This window comes from Molothrus aeneus, chromosome 9, assembly GCF_037042795.1.
Source record: "Molothrus aeneus isolate 106 chromosome 9, BPBGC_Maene_1.0, whole genome shotgun sequence".
NCBI classification, from domain to species: Eukaryota; Metazoa; Chordata; class Aves; order Passeriformes; family Icteridae; genus Molothrus; species Molothrus aeneus.
Genome location: NC_089654.1, coordinates 30,625,719 through 30,644,805, shown reverse-complemented (window position 1 = coordinate 30,644,805; position 19,087 = coordinate 30,625,719). Strand labels below are relative to the sequence as shown.

At 45.1% G+C, this 19,087-nt stretch overlaps 1 protein-coding gene across 1 annotated transcript in view; it reads right to left on the bottom strand.

Annotated features, from left to right (window-relative positions):
* The window catches only part of TEDC1 (tubulin epsilon and delta complex 1), a 71,613-nt gene that overhangs the window by 16,426 nt on the left and 36,100 nt on the right, over nucleotides 1-19,087 (bottom strand). Inside the window, exons 6-7 of the mRNA XM_066555762.1 lie at nucleotides 9,745-9,831; nucleotides 6,360-6,572 (exon numbers count right to left, since the gene is read on the bottom strand). Coding sequence (XP_066411859.1) covers nucleotides 6,360-6,572; nucleotides 9,745-9,831 — 300 coding nt within the window. The remainder of the gene's footprint in view (nucleotides 1-6,359; nucleotides 6,573-9,744; nucleotides 9,832-19,087) is intronic.

Below are 19,087 nucleotides of genomic sequence, written 5' to 3'. Positions count from 1 at the left end.
CTGAAACAATTACCACTTGGAGTCAAACATTCTGCATTTCAGCTTGTGGATGCCAAACGTTTTAACACAGACTGAAATCAAATCCTCCCCTCTAATAGAGGAGCAGGTAACAGAATATTCAGAAAGGAAAAAGCAAACAAACAAGTTCTCTTCTGGGATTAGATGTCATCTCTTAGAGTTAAGTTTGTTTCTGAGAGAAGAAATGTTCTTAAAGCTTAACCATTTCCCTCCCCTTTTTGATCATTTCCAGATCCCCAAAATGTCACCAAAGAAATGATTATTTGCCCAGTACTGCACAGAAAAGAGCAAAGCTAACAGAAAGAAAGCCCCATATTCAGATCACACCTCTGTCATATGCCTTTTCTCCTCCAAGGTACTGAACACTGCTGCCTAGAGATGGGTATCAGTTAAAATGTCCTATTAATCAGGGTTTCACAAATCACCCAAATCCCGTGGCAGCATTCAAATGTCTTCTAGTGAATGTCTCTGAAAGGTTAAGTCATTTCAGGGTCATTCCAAGCACATAACCAAAGAAACAGCTGGGGGTAGGCAGAAACAAACAAAAGAAAACAAGGAAATGAAAAATGAAACAAAATAAAAGAAGCAAAATAATTTTCTTAATTTTAAGAGACTTAAGATTGATAGTTTTAACTACTAGAATCACAGTGTGCAAATGATCAAACTTCCAACAAATAGATTCAGCCCCCCTGAAACCACATCCTGAATCATAAATTACATTCAGTGGTGCAAACCAGGCATTGTGGCATAGCAATGACTTTAACCCATCTGAAATACCTCTGCACAGTCCAAAATAAATAGATTAATCAACTGCAGGCTTTCCTAAATGAAAGACACTTCAACAGGCTTTCAAGCCCAAACCACAGTCTTAGAGCAGGTGGAGTAATTTCCTCTAGGTTCACCCATCATGAAAACCAAGGAGCATCAGAAGAACATAAAAAATGCTTCCTCCTGCTCCATCGTGATACCCCTCTCCATTCTCTCCTCTTCTTATGCAAGGAGCCCAGTAAGTTTCCTCAGAAGAACCCTTTCACAACTTGGGTCATCACCGCGTCCCCTCCCTGTTCCTTTCCAGCTCAAACACCTTTTATTTTAATTTATGAATGGGACCAGCACCACACAGCACATTCCAGAAAGAGACGGGAATGTTTTAGGTTTTGCTTTTTTTCTGCTTCCCTAACAGTGTTAGGATCCAGTTTAGTGTTTCTGACCGCTGCCCTTTCCACAGAGCTCGCTCGCGTGCCATGACAATCCAAAGAAACACATGTAAAATTATGATGCTTGCTTCAGATGTGTTAGCCTGGATTTATCTCCATGCAGTTTTTCTGATGTTTTACCACTTCCCTACTCGGCACAAGGACCCTCAATAATCCTTTGCTGTTGCTTCTAGGGATTCAGTCTCCTCTCTCCACGTGGGCACCTCGCCATGCTGCCCTGATTGGTTTTGCCTGGCCTGGTTTTTGGCTGCACCAGTGACCTCCACCAACCCATCCCAGCCACCTCCTCCTGGCTTCCTGCTGCTGTTTGCTCAAGGGGGAGAGGGAACACAGCCCCGTGGGCAGTTTATTTTTGCTCAACATCTTTTCAGGGTGTCCTGGTTTAGGGCAAATTTGGGAGAGAACCCCCAAAGGGCCTCCTCTAGGAAAGCAGATTCAATTGGCCCAATTTTCTCCACAACCAGTCCGGGAGAAAATACCTCCTTAGAGAAAAGTGGAAAAACCTATTTATTAAACAATAAAACCTAAACAACATTAAATAATAAAACCCCTTGTTGCTCCAAAAGAGATGACAAACTGAGAAAGTCCCTCCCTGGGTTGCAGTTCAGCTCACTCAGGCTCTGATCAGTCCCTCAGTGCTGGAAATGTTGCGGGCCGGGCCCAGCCCAGTGGGCCACAGGTGCAGCTGCCGGTGCTCTTCTGGATGTTCAGTCCAGAGCAGGTTTCAAGAGATCCAAAGAAAAGGGAAAAAAGAAAAAAAAACACAGTCCAGGGAACTTCTTTGCCTCAACAAGCTAAAACTAACTAAAAGCAAAGGAGAGCTCTGTCCCACTGTCTGTTCATCCACAGACAACACAGTCAGGAGCAGGAATGTGGAGGAGTGCGTGCAGTGTCTGAAAACAAACTGCACGCTTCTTCTCTCTTTGGAACAGGTCTTCAACCCCTTCACTCTCTGGAACAAGTCTTAAAGGTGCAAAACTTATTATTCAGCATAAGCAGAACAGATGATTGGGGATAAAAGCATCATATAGTCAACCCAGGACACAGGGCCTTCATCAAATGCCATTTGCAAATGGAACCAATGCAGCCACCCCTGCCCACACGCTCACCGGTCCCTGCAGAGAGCTCCAGCAGATCCCAGCCATCCTTCCCCCCTGCAGGAACTCCAGCAGATCCCAGCCATCCTTCCCCCCTGCAGGAACTCCAGCAGATCCCAGCCATCCTTCCCCCCTGCAGGAACTCCAGCAGATCCCAGCCATCCTTCCCCCCTGCAGGAACTCCAGCAGATCCCAGCCATCCTTCCCCCCTGCAGGAACTCAGCAGATCCCAGCCATCATTCCCCCCTGCAGGAACTCAGCAGATCCCAGCCATCATTCCCCCCTGCAGGAACTCAGCAGATCCCAGCCATCATTCCCCCCTGCAGGAACTCAGCAGATCCCAGCCATCATTCCCCCCTGCAGGAACTCCGCAGATCCCAGCCATCATTCCTCCCTGCAGGAACTCCGCAGATCCCAGCCATCATTCCTCCCTGCAGGAACTCCGCAGATCCCAGCCATCATTCCTCCCGGCAGAGTACTCCAGCAGATCCCAGCCATCATTCCCCCCTGCAGGAACTCAGCAGATCCCAGCCATCATTCCTCCCTGCAGGAACTCAGCAGATCCCAGCCATCATTCCCCCCTGCAGGAACTCAGCAGATCCCAGCCATCATTCCCCCCTGCAGGAACTCCGCAGATCCCAGCCATCATTCCTCCCTGCAGGAACTCCGCAGATCCCAGCCATCATTCCTCCCTGCAGAGTACTCCAGCAGATCCCAGCCATCATTCCCCCCTGCAGGAACTCAGCAGATCCCAGCCATCATTCCTCCCTGCAGGAACTCAGCAGATCCCAGCCATCATTCCCCCCTGCAGGAACTCAGCAGATCCCAGCCATCATTCCTCCCTGCAGGAACTCAGCAGATCCCAGCCATCATTCCTCCCTGCAGGAACTCTGCAGATCCCAGCCATCATTCCCCCCTGCAGGAACTCCGCAGATCCCAGCCATCATTCCCCCCTGCAGGAACTCAGCAGATCCCAGCCATCATTCCTCCCTGCAGAGAGCTCCAGCAGATCCCAGCCATCCTTCCCCCCTGCAGGAACTCAGCAGATCCCAGCCATCCTTCCCCCCTGCAGGAACTCCGCAGATCCCAGCCATCATTCCTCCCTGCAGAGTACTCCAGCAGATCCCAGCCATCATTCCCCCCTGCAGGAACTCCGCAGATCCCAGCCATCATTCCTCCCTGCAGGAACTCAGCAGATCCCAGCCATCATTCCTCCCCGCAGGAACTCCGCAGATCCCAGCCATCATTCCCCCCTGCAGGAACTCAGCAGATCCCAGCCATCCTTCCCCCCTGCAGGAACTCAGCAGATCCCAGCCATCATTCCTCCCTGCAGGAACTCTGCAGATCCCAGCCATCATTCCTCCCTGCAGGAACTCAGCAGATCCCAGCCATCATTCCCCCCTGCAGGAACTCCGCAGATCCCAGCCATCATTCCTCCCTGCAGAGTACTCCAGCAGATCCCAGCCATCATTCCCCCCTGCAGGAACTCAGCAGATCCCAGCCATCATTCCTCCCTGCAGGAACTCAGCAGATCCCAGCCATCATTCCTCCCTGCAGGAACTCAGCAGATCCCAGCCATCATTCCTCCCTGCAGAGTACTCCAGCAGATCCCAGCCATCCTTCCCCCCTGCAGGAACTGTGCTGTCTCTCCCCCTGTCCATCATGTTTCAGCTCTCAATTCTGCTGCTCAAACAGTTCCTACCCAGTGCCCTGGCACAGACATCAGGCCTACGGGCAACAACAGGCACAAACACACTGTGGATTATCAGGTTCTTTGTCAAGTACAAGGAAGTGGACATAAGAGCTGTAATAAACTCTGCTGGCCCTCAGCTGGGCATGCCTGTAGGAGCCAAGATAATTTCCAGATGTCTCAGTACTGCAAGATACAAAGTTAGCGATAATGGCTTCAGCTACCGCTGTGCCTTCTCTTTGTTTGATTAAAAAATAATATAGAAGGAAAGATTTGATAAGCTTATTTCTCCAGGGAAAAGAAGGGGTCAGAAACATGCACTTGATAGAGGAGCCTGCATTCAGCAAGCATCCTGGCTGTGGGAAAAAAGGACAGACCACAGGAAGAAAGCATCACAAAAGCAGCAGCACTATGCAAAGCAAGGCTTGATATAAAGAGGATTGATGGAGAGTCATCTGACCCCAAGCATTCCAAAAAATGCAGTCATGTAGCATTACAAAACAATTCTGTTTCAGGGCATATGTAGAAGAGAAGGCATTTGTGGTAAACCAGCCTTTTAACAACACACTTAAGATGTACTCCATTTATCACAGTCACAAACTCATATGACATCCAGAGAATCTCAGAAACACTGGAACAAGACCAACCATTATTCAAATGCAATCAGTGCATCTATTTCAAAGAAGAAATCATCAGTTAAATCTTTCTGGACTTAAACCCTGAATTTAATTATTTAAAAAAAAATCAGTGTGATATTATGTAACACCTAACATCATATATATTGTAACATATAAGAGAAGTCAGAGCATATCTTGCTTTAGAAATCATGCACTGGAAATTTTATTTTTAGAATTCGAGGTCTGAGTGGTCCCACAACAGTCATGTCCATTTTGCCCAGGAACAAGCAAATCTGATGATTCTAGAGATCTGCCTAGTCCAGTACCCTGTCACTGACAGTGAGTGACAGCAAGTGCCCAGAGAAGGCTCTGAGACAAATGTAAATACATGGATATGCTTCCTCAGGATATTCCCCCAGCCTGCAATGATTTGTTCTCCCACTAACTCATAAGGTTGCAATTTGTATCTGCATATTTTATAGTCTTTGATGGATTTCAACTCCCAAGAACGTGTACAGCAGATTTCAAACCCGTGTACGCTGCTTATACCCACAGTGCCCTGTGGTGCCTATGTTTTGTACTTTGTGTGAAGCAGCAGCTCCTGGTGCCTTCCCTGTCCAACTGATCCTAATTAGCTCCTTATGCTTAAGGTGGAAGAGAGCAATTAGCTCTCTTTTCCCACACCAGCCACCTTTTGAACTCTTGGGCAGATACTTTTTGATGTGACAACCTGCCATTTTCCATTTTGTCAGCTGATCTGCAATCCTGTCTACCAACACCCCAATCTAAAACCACACACTCCCCTCTGTCCTGAAAAGAAAAAAAAATCAAATACTCTGGGCTAAAAAAACCCTCTCCTGAGTTAAGACAGACACAAAGTGGTGATACAGTAATTTTATTACTGCTCTGTCATCCCAACAGTTTCTTTCACTTTTTCTCCACCCACAGGTATTATAAATTCTCTGGTAGCCTTCTGTCCACTTGCTGCCTGGAAAGAATCACTAGTTTTTTATGCCTGCATCTTCATTGTTCTCCTTGTGCCAGGATGTTGATACTCAGATTCACCTTCCACATCTACATTACCTAAACCTCCTTTATTTATGCCCCACCACCACTCTGGGTGCTTCCCAGTGTCTCCCCATCCTTGTACAGCAAATACCAGGCACACTTCCTTCGTATCACCTGCTTTCCTCCACAGCCAGCCTCCCACAGCCAGTCTGTTCTGCCATCAAATCTTGGGCTCAGTCTCTTCCCTCACTTCACAGGTTTCAAATTCCTCTTCCCCATCAGACATTTCAAAGACTCCTAATTCAATGAAAGATGACAAGCTCTGGCCTCTTTCCCTGTAAATACTTCATTTTCTCACTGTGACCATTACCACTGCTTTCAGCCTGCTGCATCCATCCCCTCTGGGGGCTGCCATGACTCCTTCTCTTTTCTTTATCTTTTCTCCTCTCCTCTGCAGTGCCTGTGCTTTGAAGCCTGCCCTTCCAGGAGAACTGTGGTTTTGTTTGTCCCCTCTGGGACAGATGCTTTGTGTTTGGAAGAGCACTGGGCAGGCTGTGGGCACAACAGAGCCCTGCAGCCCTGGCACCGTGACTGCAGCAAGGGTGGCACAGGGCAGCCGCAGGGCCCTGCCCATGACAGGCCATGGACAGAGAGCTGAAAAATGCAGGATTAAACCATCTGCAGTGGTGATGAGCAGCACCCCAGCCCTTACCTTCTCCCACCAGGAAGCCTTTCTCTGAGCCACGAGCTGATGCAGCTGCTCCTGGAGAGCCAGCAGGTCCCTGGATAATCTGTCCATTTGCCCAGCCAGCTTGGCAGCCCAGGGGCAGCAGGAGGTCACCTCTGGCAGCCTTCTTTTCTCCACATCAGCATCCTGGGACTCACACATATTTCCCTCCTCAGCCATATCATCCAACACAGTTTCCTAAACAAAAAACAATAAAAGTTACTTTTCAGCAGGAGCTAAAATGGTTCCCTCCATCCTTGTGGTAATTCTTAGCTAGGAATTCACTGCTGCCATCTCAATCTACAGTTGCTCCACAATTTCAGAGTTATTTTGAGAGAGAACCCCCTCAGTTCACTATAACATATTTCCAAGTTAACAGAAAACTTATGTTGCTAACCCAGCTTATTTTAGAAAGCACTGCACAGTCAGCTACTCTGCACTGCACTAAAGCATAAAGTAACACTCCTGAGATGGAGGTGATCAGCACTGCAGCAGCCTGGATATGCCCTTCCTCTCAAATTCTGAGCTTGGATGCACTTCTAGGGCTTTTGGCAACAAAGTGATGACCAGGGAGGTACATGTTCACACTGTCCAGGAGAGCCCCCCCTGCTCTAACACCCACAGGGTCACTTGTGCCCATGGAAAACTCCACAAACTGAGAAACATCCAGGGATCCCTGCTCCAGACTGGTCAGGAGCTGACAGCTCTGCTTGACCATGACCATCTAGCTGGTTTGATAATTAACTGTGCAATTGCCTTCCAAGGTAGCAACTGCTATTTCAAACACTCAAGGAAAAAAAAAAAAACACAAAAAACCCCAAAAGCATTTAAACAAAACATTCAGAGCCCATCTATACACTCTGGTGCACAGACTGTGCAGAAACACACATTTTTCAAGCCTGAATAGCACAGCATAACTAAAGGACATAGGCCTCACTCACAGAATATTAAATATTTATTTCCATACTGTTATCAAGAAGACATTCAATAGGAGAGGTCATAATCTCTTTTAAGGACATAATTTGCATCCAAAATTATCTTTAGCAATTGAAGGAGTAATTTAGAAGCACTGGCAGGAAATTCAGCAGTTGAGCAGCGTGGTCTATGCACGAGCAAGGAAAATCCAAGAGCATCATTACTGCACAGCAGCAGCACTGCTGGAGGAGATGCCAGAGAGCCAGAAGTCACCAATGTCACACTGCTCAAGTCAAGCACCGTGTCACAAACCATAACCACGAGTCCCAGGGATAGAAGAGTGCTGACTGTAATGCTGACTTACAGGTGAGGCACTTGAAGTTAAACACAGACAAACAGGAGGGAAAGTCCCAGATGAGAGCAGCAACAAACATCAAAAGCTCGAATGTATGGCCTACAAGGACACATAAAGACATCAAAACTTTAGCTTAGCCTAGAAACAGGGACTGGGACGGCAGTGACATGCTAACAACCTTCACTTATATAAAAGATTGCTATAAAGAGGATGGGAAATTTTATTTTTTTCTCCTCTTTCTCTCTTTTCTCAGAAGGTAGGTTAAAAACTGGCTTAATTCAGAGCAAGAAATTCTTAGACTCATGCAAGAGAAAGCTTCATAAGACAGCTAAGAATGGCATAGGACACCCTGCAATAGCTCCTTTCTAGGCAAGCACTGGTGCTGGGAATTGGCACAAAGCAGCACCATGGCCCAGCTCCTGAGAACACAGACACAGCAGGGACACGGACAGGATAACAAACTGCAAAGAGATAAAGCACAGGGCTTGGGCTGTTTGGGGTTCTTCTGTTGATGCCTTATTTTGTAATTGATTAAATTACAGAATTGTAACATTAACATTCAGACAATGTTCTCAGGCACGTGGTGGGATTTTTGGGCTGTCTTGTGCAGGGCCAGGAGTTGGACTCCATGGTCCTTGTGGATCCCTTCCAGCTGAGGATATTCTGTGATTACTGCAGTCATGCCATGCTGTGGTGCTCCTGCCCACCACCAGCAGGCAGCAGCTGTGCAAGAACCACCCCATCCATCAGATCAGCAAAGCAAAACACAAGTTTGGTACAAAGAGAAAACTACTGTCTTTTCTAGGTACATCTCATCCCCATACACCCCACTGCATACAGGAACAACCACCATCAGCAGAGAAACAAAAGAAAAAGGCAAATTCACCATCCAGCACACTGAGTGGCTTATAAAGATGCTGCTGGTCAGTTTTCAAGTATTTCTTTAGAACTTAACTCCAGAAAGCAGGCTAACACTCTTCAACACGTCAAAGGCAAATGTTTTGGTGGATACACAGAAATAATTGCAGTTATATTTTCCCCCCGGGAGCCAGGCCTGTGCTAATGTTGATGCTTTCCAAAAAAGCTTAAGATGGTAAACATGTAAAGCAAAAACCATTAGAGAACTAATGGAAATTGGAAGTACTCTTCAAGACAGGTGAGGCAATTTCACACTGCCCTTTGCCTTGCTTTTAGTGTAGAAAAAGGCACATGGGCAATTAGCAGTCAGCTCAACTGATTCTCAAAATTCTGTAAGCTCATAGAGCTAATGTGGTGTGCTAAAGAATTATTTCAGCAACACTGAATGGGCAAAAGTGGTAGAGAGAAGTGAGATGGATGGCATCGTTTGCACTCACTTGAGAAATCCTAAGATGCAGAGAGAAAGGGTTATTGATTTTCTTATGATCATTCAACACAGTTCAAGGGGAAATCAGCAATGTCAACACACTATTTGGCTGGGGAAAAATGAAGTTGTTTTCAATATCAGCTGCCTGCAAATTTAGTTGTTCTCAAGACTGCAATAAAGCTCAGAGGCCCTCTTCTGAAAAGCCATTTAATTTTACAAAAATGTGCAACTGCTATGTTTAAAAACTATTAAAAAACATTAAGACCAGACCTTTTCATTTGTGTTAACTATATGAAATTCTGCCATTCTGCCCTGCAATTCCTCAACTTAGCTGGGTGAGTCCCACTGAAGAAAACAGGAATGAAAGAGAACTGTGGAGTTTACTTCCTCAAATCCTGACTGGAGGTCAGGTGCTGCTACATTGACAAGCTGACCCTTCCAGATGTCCCAAACCCAGGCTGTCCCCTGATAACAATGCAAGGGGGTAAAACAGAACTATAAATCTATAAAACTTTTCTTAACATCTATACATGATATTTGTCTGTTAATTGTGAGATCAATCACCACATTACTCATCTATCACAGAACTATGAAAACATTCCTTACTTTACCAAGACTTTTTTTTCTTTCTCTCAAGTGCTGTTGAACAGATGGTTTGCAACATTTAGTTTTGTGGGACTTAAGGGCCCTTGGGAGTAGCCAGCTATGTTAAAGTCAAGAAAGATGCACCCCTCAAAATCAGTTTGATTTGTTACCATCCACTGCCAGTAAACTGCTTCCAGTTGCTTCCATTCCAGAAAGGCTTCCAGCTGCGTGCTCTCAGACTCCAGGAGCTGTAACAGCTACAGGAGAGGAGACAAAAGAAAGGAAATCAGGTAACTTTGGCCACTTGAGAACTGCGTGAAATGTGTGCTTAGCCTGAAAAAGGTACAAAAAGAGTGTGAGTGGTACATGGGACAACACTGGGTGGCTTTACAAGAACATTTTAAAAACAGATGGGGAAAGGTGAAGTAAAACACTTCTCCCAGTAGCACTGATTTATCCCTCACCCCAAATGTACCAACTTCATCAGCTTTTCCACACAGAAATGTGAGTTTCCTATTGTTTTGAGGGAACAAAGAGACGCAGTTCTGATAGACATGCTTAGTGAATGACCAGCTTCTAATCTTCTACACTTCTTGACCACCAAAATAAGCTGTTTCTGCAAAAGTATTTTTCCCTGTCCATCCCTTCACTCTGAAACAGCATGGAAGAACTCCCTGTAAAATGTTATGTATTTCATAAACTGCATCATCTGCTGCATGAGGAATCCCTCCCTTTGTCTGAGAGCACTCAAAGGAGAGATGCTGCATTAGAGGTACACAAATTATATTTTTTTCACAAATATATGCATGATACACATGTATGCATACACATATACGGTGAAGGAGACATTCCACTAAGTATTTACATACCAGTAAAAAAAAAGCTCTTGTAAAGAATGGTAAGGTGAACAAATTTGTTATAAATCACAGCTCACCAGCTTTAACAATTCTGGTCCTGACCATACTTTTGAAATGAACAATTTTAACACCAATCTGACACCAAGGGCGACTTCTTAAAATGACCACAAAGAGTGTAGGGCCTTGAGGAGAATGATAAAGACCAGACCAGTACCAGCTAAATCCATTTTATGGACTACATTTTATACAGACAACTATCTTCTACTAGCTTTGTTTGCTTTAGTTACTTAGTACATAACATAATTTAAGTAAGTACAAAGCATGAGCTGAGTTTGCAATTTTACTATGCAGATATTACTTGACGGTAATGGAACCAAAGAAAGGAAATCACTTTGCAAGAGTAACTGCTGGAAATTGTATGCAGTTTGCCCTAAAACACTGCTGGATCCAAAATACAATTATTACACATTTGCTCACACACCAGACACTTGGCATTACGCTTAATGATTCTGCCAGTTCCAAGCTCAGCTGGGATATAAAAGGTGGAAGAATGGATTTCTGTCTCCTTTTTTCTTTTCTCCCTTTTTTTTTCCATAGGTACATCTACAGCACCAATGGCTTACATTATGGCATCTGAGGCTTGCAAGAAAACCCAGCCAAAAAGTTGATTAAATATTCAGGCAACAGTGAAGTTACTTGATTTTAAAGTAGCTCTGCAATGTGGTCACGAGCTGTGAGTGATTGCAGTATGAATACTTTTATTGCAGCTAAAGAGGGCTGAAGGTTGGGATGGGGAGTTTTTCATTCTGAGCCTTCAAAAAAGAGTGATCTTAATAAAAACACAGTCATCATCTTTATTCTCACCAGAATGTTAGAAGCACCATATGCCACTTGCTTTCACAGCACAACTGAAAGGATATGGTTCTGAACTTCACCAAACCTCTACAGGATCTGCTGCAGTTAACTGACCTTACCAACAATCAAAGCTTCCTGAGCAGTCTCCTAATCTGAAACCCTTTGGCATCTTTTGTATTTGGGTGCTGTTGTTGCCTTTTTTTTTTAACTGCTTCACAAGTTGCACAAAACTCGAGCAGCTTGTGTGAAAGCCTTCATCTGACTCACCCACTTACAGCAAACTCACCTTTCACTCAGGTTTTAACACCCTCAGAAACAGCAGGCCAGCAACTGTGTGCTGGAAAGCTTCAGCCATAAATCAGTAATGGGATGACTCCAGCAGTCCTTGGAGGACAGTTTCCAGCAGAGCTGCAATACACCGTGGCAGCCTCAGGCAGGCCTGCAATAGCCAGCATTTGAGTTTCCACCCTGAGGGACTTAAGGCACTGCTCCTGAATGCCAATATCCTCTGCCATCCTTTTTTTACAGGCCTTGCAAGACTTTGATGTTATTGAAGCATGGAGAATAAAGCAGAACGCAATAAAAAAATAATGTACTACAAATATCCTTGAGATACCTTAGCAAAAATCATAAAAACAAATAAATGTTCAAGGTTGGGAAGGGACAATGGATTGTATGTCCATGTGCCCTGAATTTGGTCACAAAGACGGGGTCCATATGCCCCAGGGGTGACAGGTCTGACAGGTTTTCACTCAGACATGCCTACGCTTTGGAATGAACATTTCTGTCAGGCAGCTTCCTTCCCCCAGCCTCATGCTTTGCACGAGCTTTGTTCTTTAACAAACTCTGCATTTTGAGACTTTGAGGCCACAATTGTGCATGTTTTCTTAGGTTACACATCCCGGAGCTGGCATTTCAGAAACCAAAGCCCAAATTGTGCCTCTGCATCCCGCCCAAACACAGCACCACTTCTCCCCCCAAACACAGCACCACTCCTTGTTCATTTACCCCCCAAACACAGCACCACTCCTTGTTCATTTACCTCCCAAACATAGCACCACTTCTCGTTCATTTACCCCCCAAACACAGCACCACTTCTTGGTCATTTACCCCCAAACATAGCACCACTTCTCGTTCATTTACCCCCCCAAACACAGCACCACTTCTCGTTCATTTACCCCCCAAACACAGCACCACTCCTTGTTCATTTACCCCCCAAACACAGCACCACTCCTTGTTCATTTACCCCCCAAACACAGCACCAGTCCTTGTTCATTTACCCCCCAAACACAGCACCAGTCCTTGCTCATTTACCCCCCAAACACAGCACCACTTCTTGGTCATTTACCCCCCAAACACAGCACCACTCCTTGCTCATTTACCCCCCCAAACACAGCACCAGTCCTTGTTCATTTACCCCCCAAACACAGCACCAGTCCTTGTTCATTTACCCCCCAAACACAGCACCACTTCTTGTTCATTTACTACCAACAAAAGTTCACACACGTGCCACGAGCACTTCTACCTCTGATGCTACACCAACCTCTCAAAACATAAAACAAATTCCCAAGCTGTAACTAAAGCTGGCAGCCCATTTTCAGTGAACTGAGGACTCGATGTCACACCTCCTAATGAAATTTAAAGACTGAAGCCTGTAGAAGAGCATCAATTTTGTTTCATGAAAAAAGCGAAGCAGTGAGTCAAAAAAGTGCCTCACGTGGGTATCTAAGTGATGCTTAAGGATAATGCCTGAAAAATGTGTTTCCCTCTACACAAAATTAAGACAACCAAATCCATTTCCTTCATTCTTCTGGAGGAAGTTATTGCTTTAAAATATTTACACTGACTGAAAAAGTAACGACAAATTCAAATTGCTAATCTCTGTGGAGAGGCAATTCCATAATGAATGCTGAGAGCAAAAGCTTTGCAGGAACAACTTCTTTGAGCCTTTGTAAAGAAACCACCCCTGGTGCAAGCAACAGCTTTGCTACAGAGGGTGAACTGTGCCTGGCTGAGCTGGCTCAGAGCAGGCTGCCAGGAAACCCCAGTGTGATGCAGAAGGATGCTAACTCTGTGAAGAGCATGCCTTGCTTCCTCCAGCACATGGCTGTGACCTCCAAAGCCAAACATCCAGCCCCCAGCACAGATCACAGACTTCAGGAAACAGGGGGAGCTTCAGCAGCAGAAGGTGACAAGAACACTGAGGTGGTTTTGGACACTTCCCTGAAAATACTCAAAAGCCAGCTGCACACAGCCCTGTAATGTGCTCCCTCCTTGAGCAGGGAGGTTGGACTAGGCGCCTCCAGAGGTCCTTTCCATCCCTGCCCATCCTGTGATACTCAACAAGAGGCCAAAGCTGAATCTTCCACAGCATCCCCAAGTGTAATTCGTATGTTGTTTAAACATATTTGCAATTACTTTTTCTGTAGAGATATTAATCTCTTTCTTATTATTTACCACCATATTAGAAAAATCATTAGTGCCTGTAGACTGTTATGGAAATCAATATTTAATAAATTTGCAGCATAATGCACCCTTTTCACAGGCTCAGTTCCAGAGAGCTCCCTGCAACAAGTATTTAATCTCCGATGCCCACAGCTCATAATTCAACATCCATAGCACTGGCAAAACTATTTTTAATCAAAAATTGCCCTGCCTAAATGTTCAGAAAATCATTTTATTGTTAGACAGACAAAAAAAAATGGACTTTCAGCAATAAATTCTGTTTCTTGGCTCAGAGACAAAACACTGCTAATTCATCACTGTTCATATATGTCTGTAGACAGAAAACTTGCACTGAACTCCTGAGCCCTGCAAACCTCACCCAAATGCCAACATCTCTGGAGAATTTCTCAAGGCTTGAGACAGGGTTGGCTTAGCAGGAAAGCTTGTATGGGGAAGCTACCTAGACTATTCAATAATTGTTTAATAGGTAAGGGCTTTATTCAATGTGCAGTTGGGTAATCTGAGTTCCAGCTCTGAATATCTCACAAGCACAGGAGAGAAGCTAAGTGGAGAAGTCCATTCCAAAAAAATGCAAAGAAAAGGAGTAAACATTCATGGAAGTTATACCATTTATGGTACCAGATATAAACCATAACTGGGATTAAAACTTTAGAGACCCAACCAAGTATCAGATGAAACAAAAAGAATTCAACACATCTTCTCCTCTACCAATACAAAACTACCTTAACTGAAAAAACCTGCAAACCTTGACAATTTAGAGCCTCTTAGCAAGCAGGTTTTCAGGTTTAAATTTGGTTTAAAATGGCCCACACAACCCAAATTGAACTTTGGCATGGCTAAGTTTCACCAAAAGAAACTGAGCAAATCTCAGTATCACAACCATCTCAGGTTGGGACAAACAAACAACACTGTAGGTGGACACACTCAGTGTTCCAAGTTTCAGCTCCACACTGTGATTTTTCCAGATGCAAAGCTGATTTAAGACATTGCCACATATCCCTTGAAGGCTAAAACAAAAATAAACAGGCCTGAAAACTAGAAAGTCACGCTAGAGTAGTGTGAAATACAAGCAGCTGAAGAGCACAAACCCACAGAACAACAGGCAGCCTCTAGGCACAAGGCAAATAAAGACCTTCTCTAATTTCTCTGCCTGTGAAATACCACTGAAAGCCAAGAGAGAGCAGGAGGAGCACTGCAGCCCAACCATCACAAGGCAGTGGATCTGAAAGGCTCTTGGAGGACAGAAGTGGATGAGAAGCAGGACTTCAATCTTTTGCAGAAGACACAATACATAAAATACAAAACACAACAGTTCTGGGTGCCTGAGTAAAATTCCAGATGCCTGGATATGTGCAAAATCTCTGACACCTACACCAAAATATGGGACCTTTCCAGCCACCAACACCAGTTTCACACCACTACAGCTCAAACTCCAGTTGAGCTATCTCAGGGAGCAGGAAATCAAACCACTAGTTAAAAACTTAAATGACAAAGACCATCATGATAAAATGTAACTGCTATTTGTGGAGGGATTCAGAAAACAGCTGTTTAAAATGCAACTGAGAGAAAATGATATTTAAAACAAACAGAATGAGGCGTTTGGCAGATAAAAATTGTATTACAGCTTTCACAGTGATAGGCAGTGAACTGGGATGTATCAATGGCATTCATTTGCAGAGGAACGGGTCAATGAAGGGACCACTTGGCATTTTCCCCATGGAAACGTATTAAAACGTGGGAAAAATACCAGGAAAAAGAAGCCTGAAGTTTTACACTTCAACAGCCAAGATCAATAATGTAAGAATGAAAAAGGTACATATTTTCTTCCCTAAAGGTACCCATGACTTTGGGTACCTAACCTGGCATCCCTGAAAAGCTAAATTTTCAGGCAGTACCAAGTACCTGTAGCTCAGTTAAAGCACATTCAGTAGATACCAAAAATCACACTTTAGAGAAATCTCAGCTAGAGGATTTCAAAGAAAAGCATCAAATTGTATCACAGTACTTCCTGACAGCTGTTATTATTGTACTGCCAACCAAAACCCCCATGCAGCTGATGTCAAAAAAAGACCATTATTCTTCTGCTTTTATTCAGACTGTTTCTGTACACAGAACAAAGCATTATCTATCCATACTCATTTTTTTCTTTTCCTCCCCCCCATTTACTTGCCCATTTCCCAGTATTTTTAACAGGCCACAAACAATTAATTTAAAAACATGTTCGAGATGTGGATTAGTCTAAGATTGCCACTTGATATGAGTACAGTTTCTCCCAGCCTGGCTCTTTGACAAGCCATCATAGACTGTTTGTGCATGCAGGTATTTTCACACATTTTAAAATGTGTTACTGACTAGAGAAACTACTAATTTAAAGTCTGCTAGAGTTCCTCATGTCAATTAATTTCTCTTGCTAGTCTCTTTCATACTCCTTTAAATTAAGCAACAAACTTTAAAAAGAACCACAAATCCAAATCTCTTGCAAAACATGAGTAACAGCTGATTTTATAACTCTATTTTCCTTGGCTATTTAAAAAAACAAAAATACCTGCCAGGAGAGCTGAGTTAACATTATGGGCCAATTGCACAGAAAGTTTAATTTTACAAGGCTGTAAAAACAGCTCTACCAGTCTACTCACAAGCTGAGCTGCATTCTCACATGCAGAAAAGCAGCACAGGTCAGTTCAGCTTTCCAGCAACAGTTCAGAGACATTGCAACATATGAATTTAACTGTGGTCTGCTTCTTTAATGAGCAGTGAGGCTGGAGAGAGGAGTGGTCCTGTCCTCCTTGACTTTCTGCATGGGTTAAGTGTATTTTTGATTCAGAGGTGGATGCAGGCACAAGGCCCCAGTTAGGGATAACAAGATCATCATAGTTTCTGGGGCACTTCAGGATCAGCCCTCATCAATAGCTGTACTTTGGCACAAAAGAAGAGTGGGAAGCTTCTTTTCTGTCAGAAGCTGATAACTCATTTCTCTTTGGCATGAGAACAACAACAGGGTACACTCCTCAAGCAGCTCTGCCCTTTCTACTGACTACTGTGAGCTTCAAGGCACAATTCAAGAGATGACTCAGGAGTTTTAAAGCTCCTCACCCAAACTTTTTTCCCCTGATATTAAATTTGTCCTTCAGGGTCCAATACCCCAGATAAGATCCAATAGGCTGCACCAGCAGATCCTTTCTGACTCCATCACCAAAAACTATCGGCAAGTAAGGCACTCCCACTCTGAGTCTCCTCTGCCAGGAAGGCAATAGGCAGCACAGCATGACCAGGGGATTTGGATGTGGATACAGGACACTCCTGCCACCACAGCAGCTTCAGCTGCTCATGGCAGTTCCATCTTCAGCTTACAGGCATCGGGGATGATGCTGCTCCAACCTTTGCTGTAGCACTGTGGGACCACAGTGCCTGCCTCTCCTCCCCGTGCTGACCCAAAGCATCCCCTGAGCTGCACAGCTTGCTCCCCCCAACTGGGTTTGCCAGCACTTCCACCAGGAAAAGAACAAAAAAGTTGAATGAAAAAAAGTGATGACAAAATACCTCAGCCTTGTCTCTCCAGCTTATTAATTCCAGCTGCATTGTCTCAGGTGGAATTACATTCTAGTATATCACTGTCATTGTCACTGTCACAGCATTCAAATTATGTTAAGTATGGCATAAAACAAGCAAAAGCACAGAAGCAGCAGTGAAGCTCAGTATCATTGTATCAGTTCTGCTGCTGGCAATCACAACCTTGTGCTCACACCAGTGCAGTATGGATATCCTGTGCTTCATGTGCTTCAGAGACACCTTCCTTTCCTGTGGTGGAGGAGTCTAACATATTGCTGCTACATAGTCCAACAATTTATGGAGTCTGTGATAAACCACTGCATCATTTTTCAAGGTCCAAGAACTCTATAAGCTTGGTCAGTAAAATGTGCTAAGCAATAACTCATCCCCAAAAAAATGGCAATGGCAACTACAGAACTGCAGCTCTATTAACTCCTTCCTTTTTGTATGGATAAGTTTAGCTAAAAGCAATATTAGTGACAAATTGCAGCCTGGGGATATTTTCAGATCAAGGTAATAATGCTATAAGGTAGAATGATTTGCTTTAGTGTTGCTATATAATGCTGCCAGTTCCCTCCAACTGGACACTAACTGCAGCCAGAGGCCACCTTGCTTAAAAAAATATCTAAAGAAATATTTTAGCACTAAATCTGTCTGGAGTAATAAAAAAAAAAAACCCAGAGCATCCTTCCCAAGAAGGGGAAGTGGGAAAGTGAAATTGGGTAAAAAGTTCAACAACTAAGTGATTCATGGCTGATGATAAGCTAGTGCCTGGGAGCTGTAGGAGCTGGTTCCATGCCAACACTGCTGAACCACACAGGTGGGAAGGAGCCTCTGGAGGTCTCTAATCCAATCTGCTGCTCAAAGCAAGGTGCTCAGGGCTCTGCCCAGCAAGTCCAGAACACCATCAGCACAGAGGTCACCGCTTCTCCAGGATCTGGTTCCAGAGTTTGATCAATTCACAGCATTTTTTTCCTGTTTTACCTGGCCAGAATTTCTCATGTTCCAACTTGTGCCTGCTGCCTCTTCTCCTGTCCCAGTGCACCTCTGAGAAGGGCTTGGTCCATGCTCCAGCTCTGACCACCTCAGAGAGCTTACTGGATTTGCTCCTGGTCCTTGTGCTGGGACAGGGACACCAAGCACTCAGGATGTGCAGAGGGGCAGGATTCCTGCATTGCACTCCCAGGGACTCAGCAGAGGGGCAGGATGGGCAGAGGGGCAGGATTCCTGCATTGCACTCCCAGGGACTCAGCAGAGGGGCAGGATTCCTGCATTGCACTCCCAGGGACTCAGCAGAGGGGCAGGATTCCTGCCTTGCCCTCACAGGGATGGGCAGAGGGGCAGGGTTCCTGCCTTGCCCTCACAGGGATGGGCAGAGGGGCAGGGTTCCTGCCTTGCCCTCACAGGGATGGGCAGAGGGGCAGGATTCCTGCATTGCACTCCCAGGGACTTAGCAGAGGGGCAGGATTCCTGCCTTGCCCTCACAGGGATGGGCAGAGGGGCAGGATTCCTGCATTGCATTCCCAGGGACTCAGCAGAGGGGCAGGATTCCTGCACTGCCCTGCCAGGGATGGGCAGAGGGGCAGGATTCCTGCCTTGCCCTCACAGGGATGGGCAGAGGGGCAGGATTCCTGCCTTGCCCTCACAGGGATGGGCAGAGGGGCAGGATTCCTGCCTTGCCCTCACAGGGATGGGCAGAGGGGCAGGATTCCTGCCTTGCCCTCACAGGGATGGGCAGAGGGGCAGGGTTCCTGCCTTGCCCTCCCAGCATTCCAGCTGGCAGTGC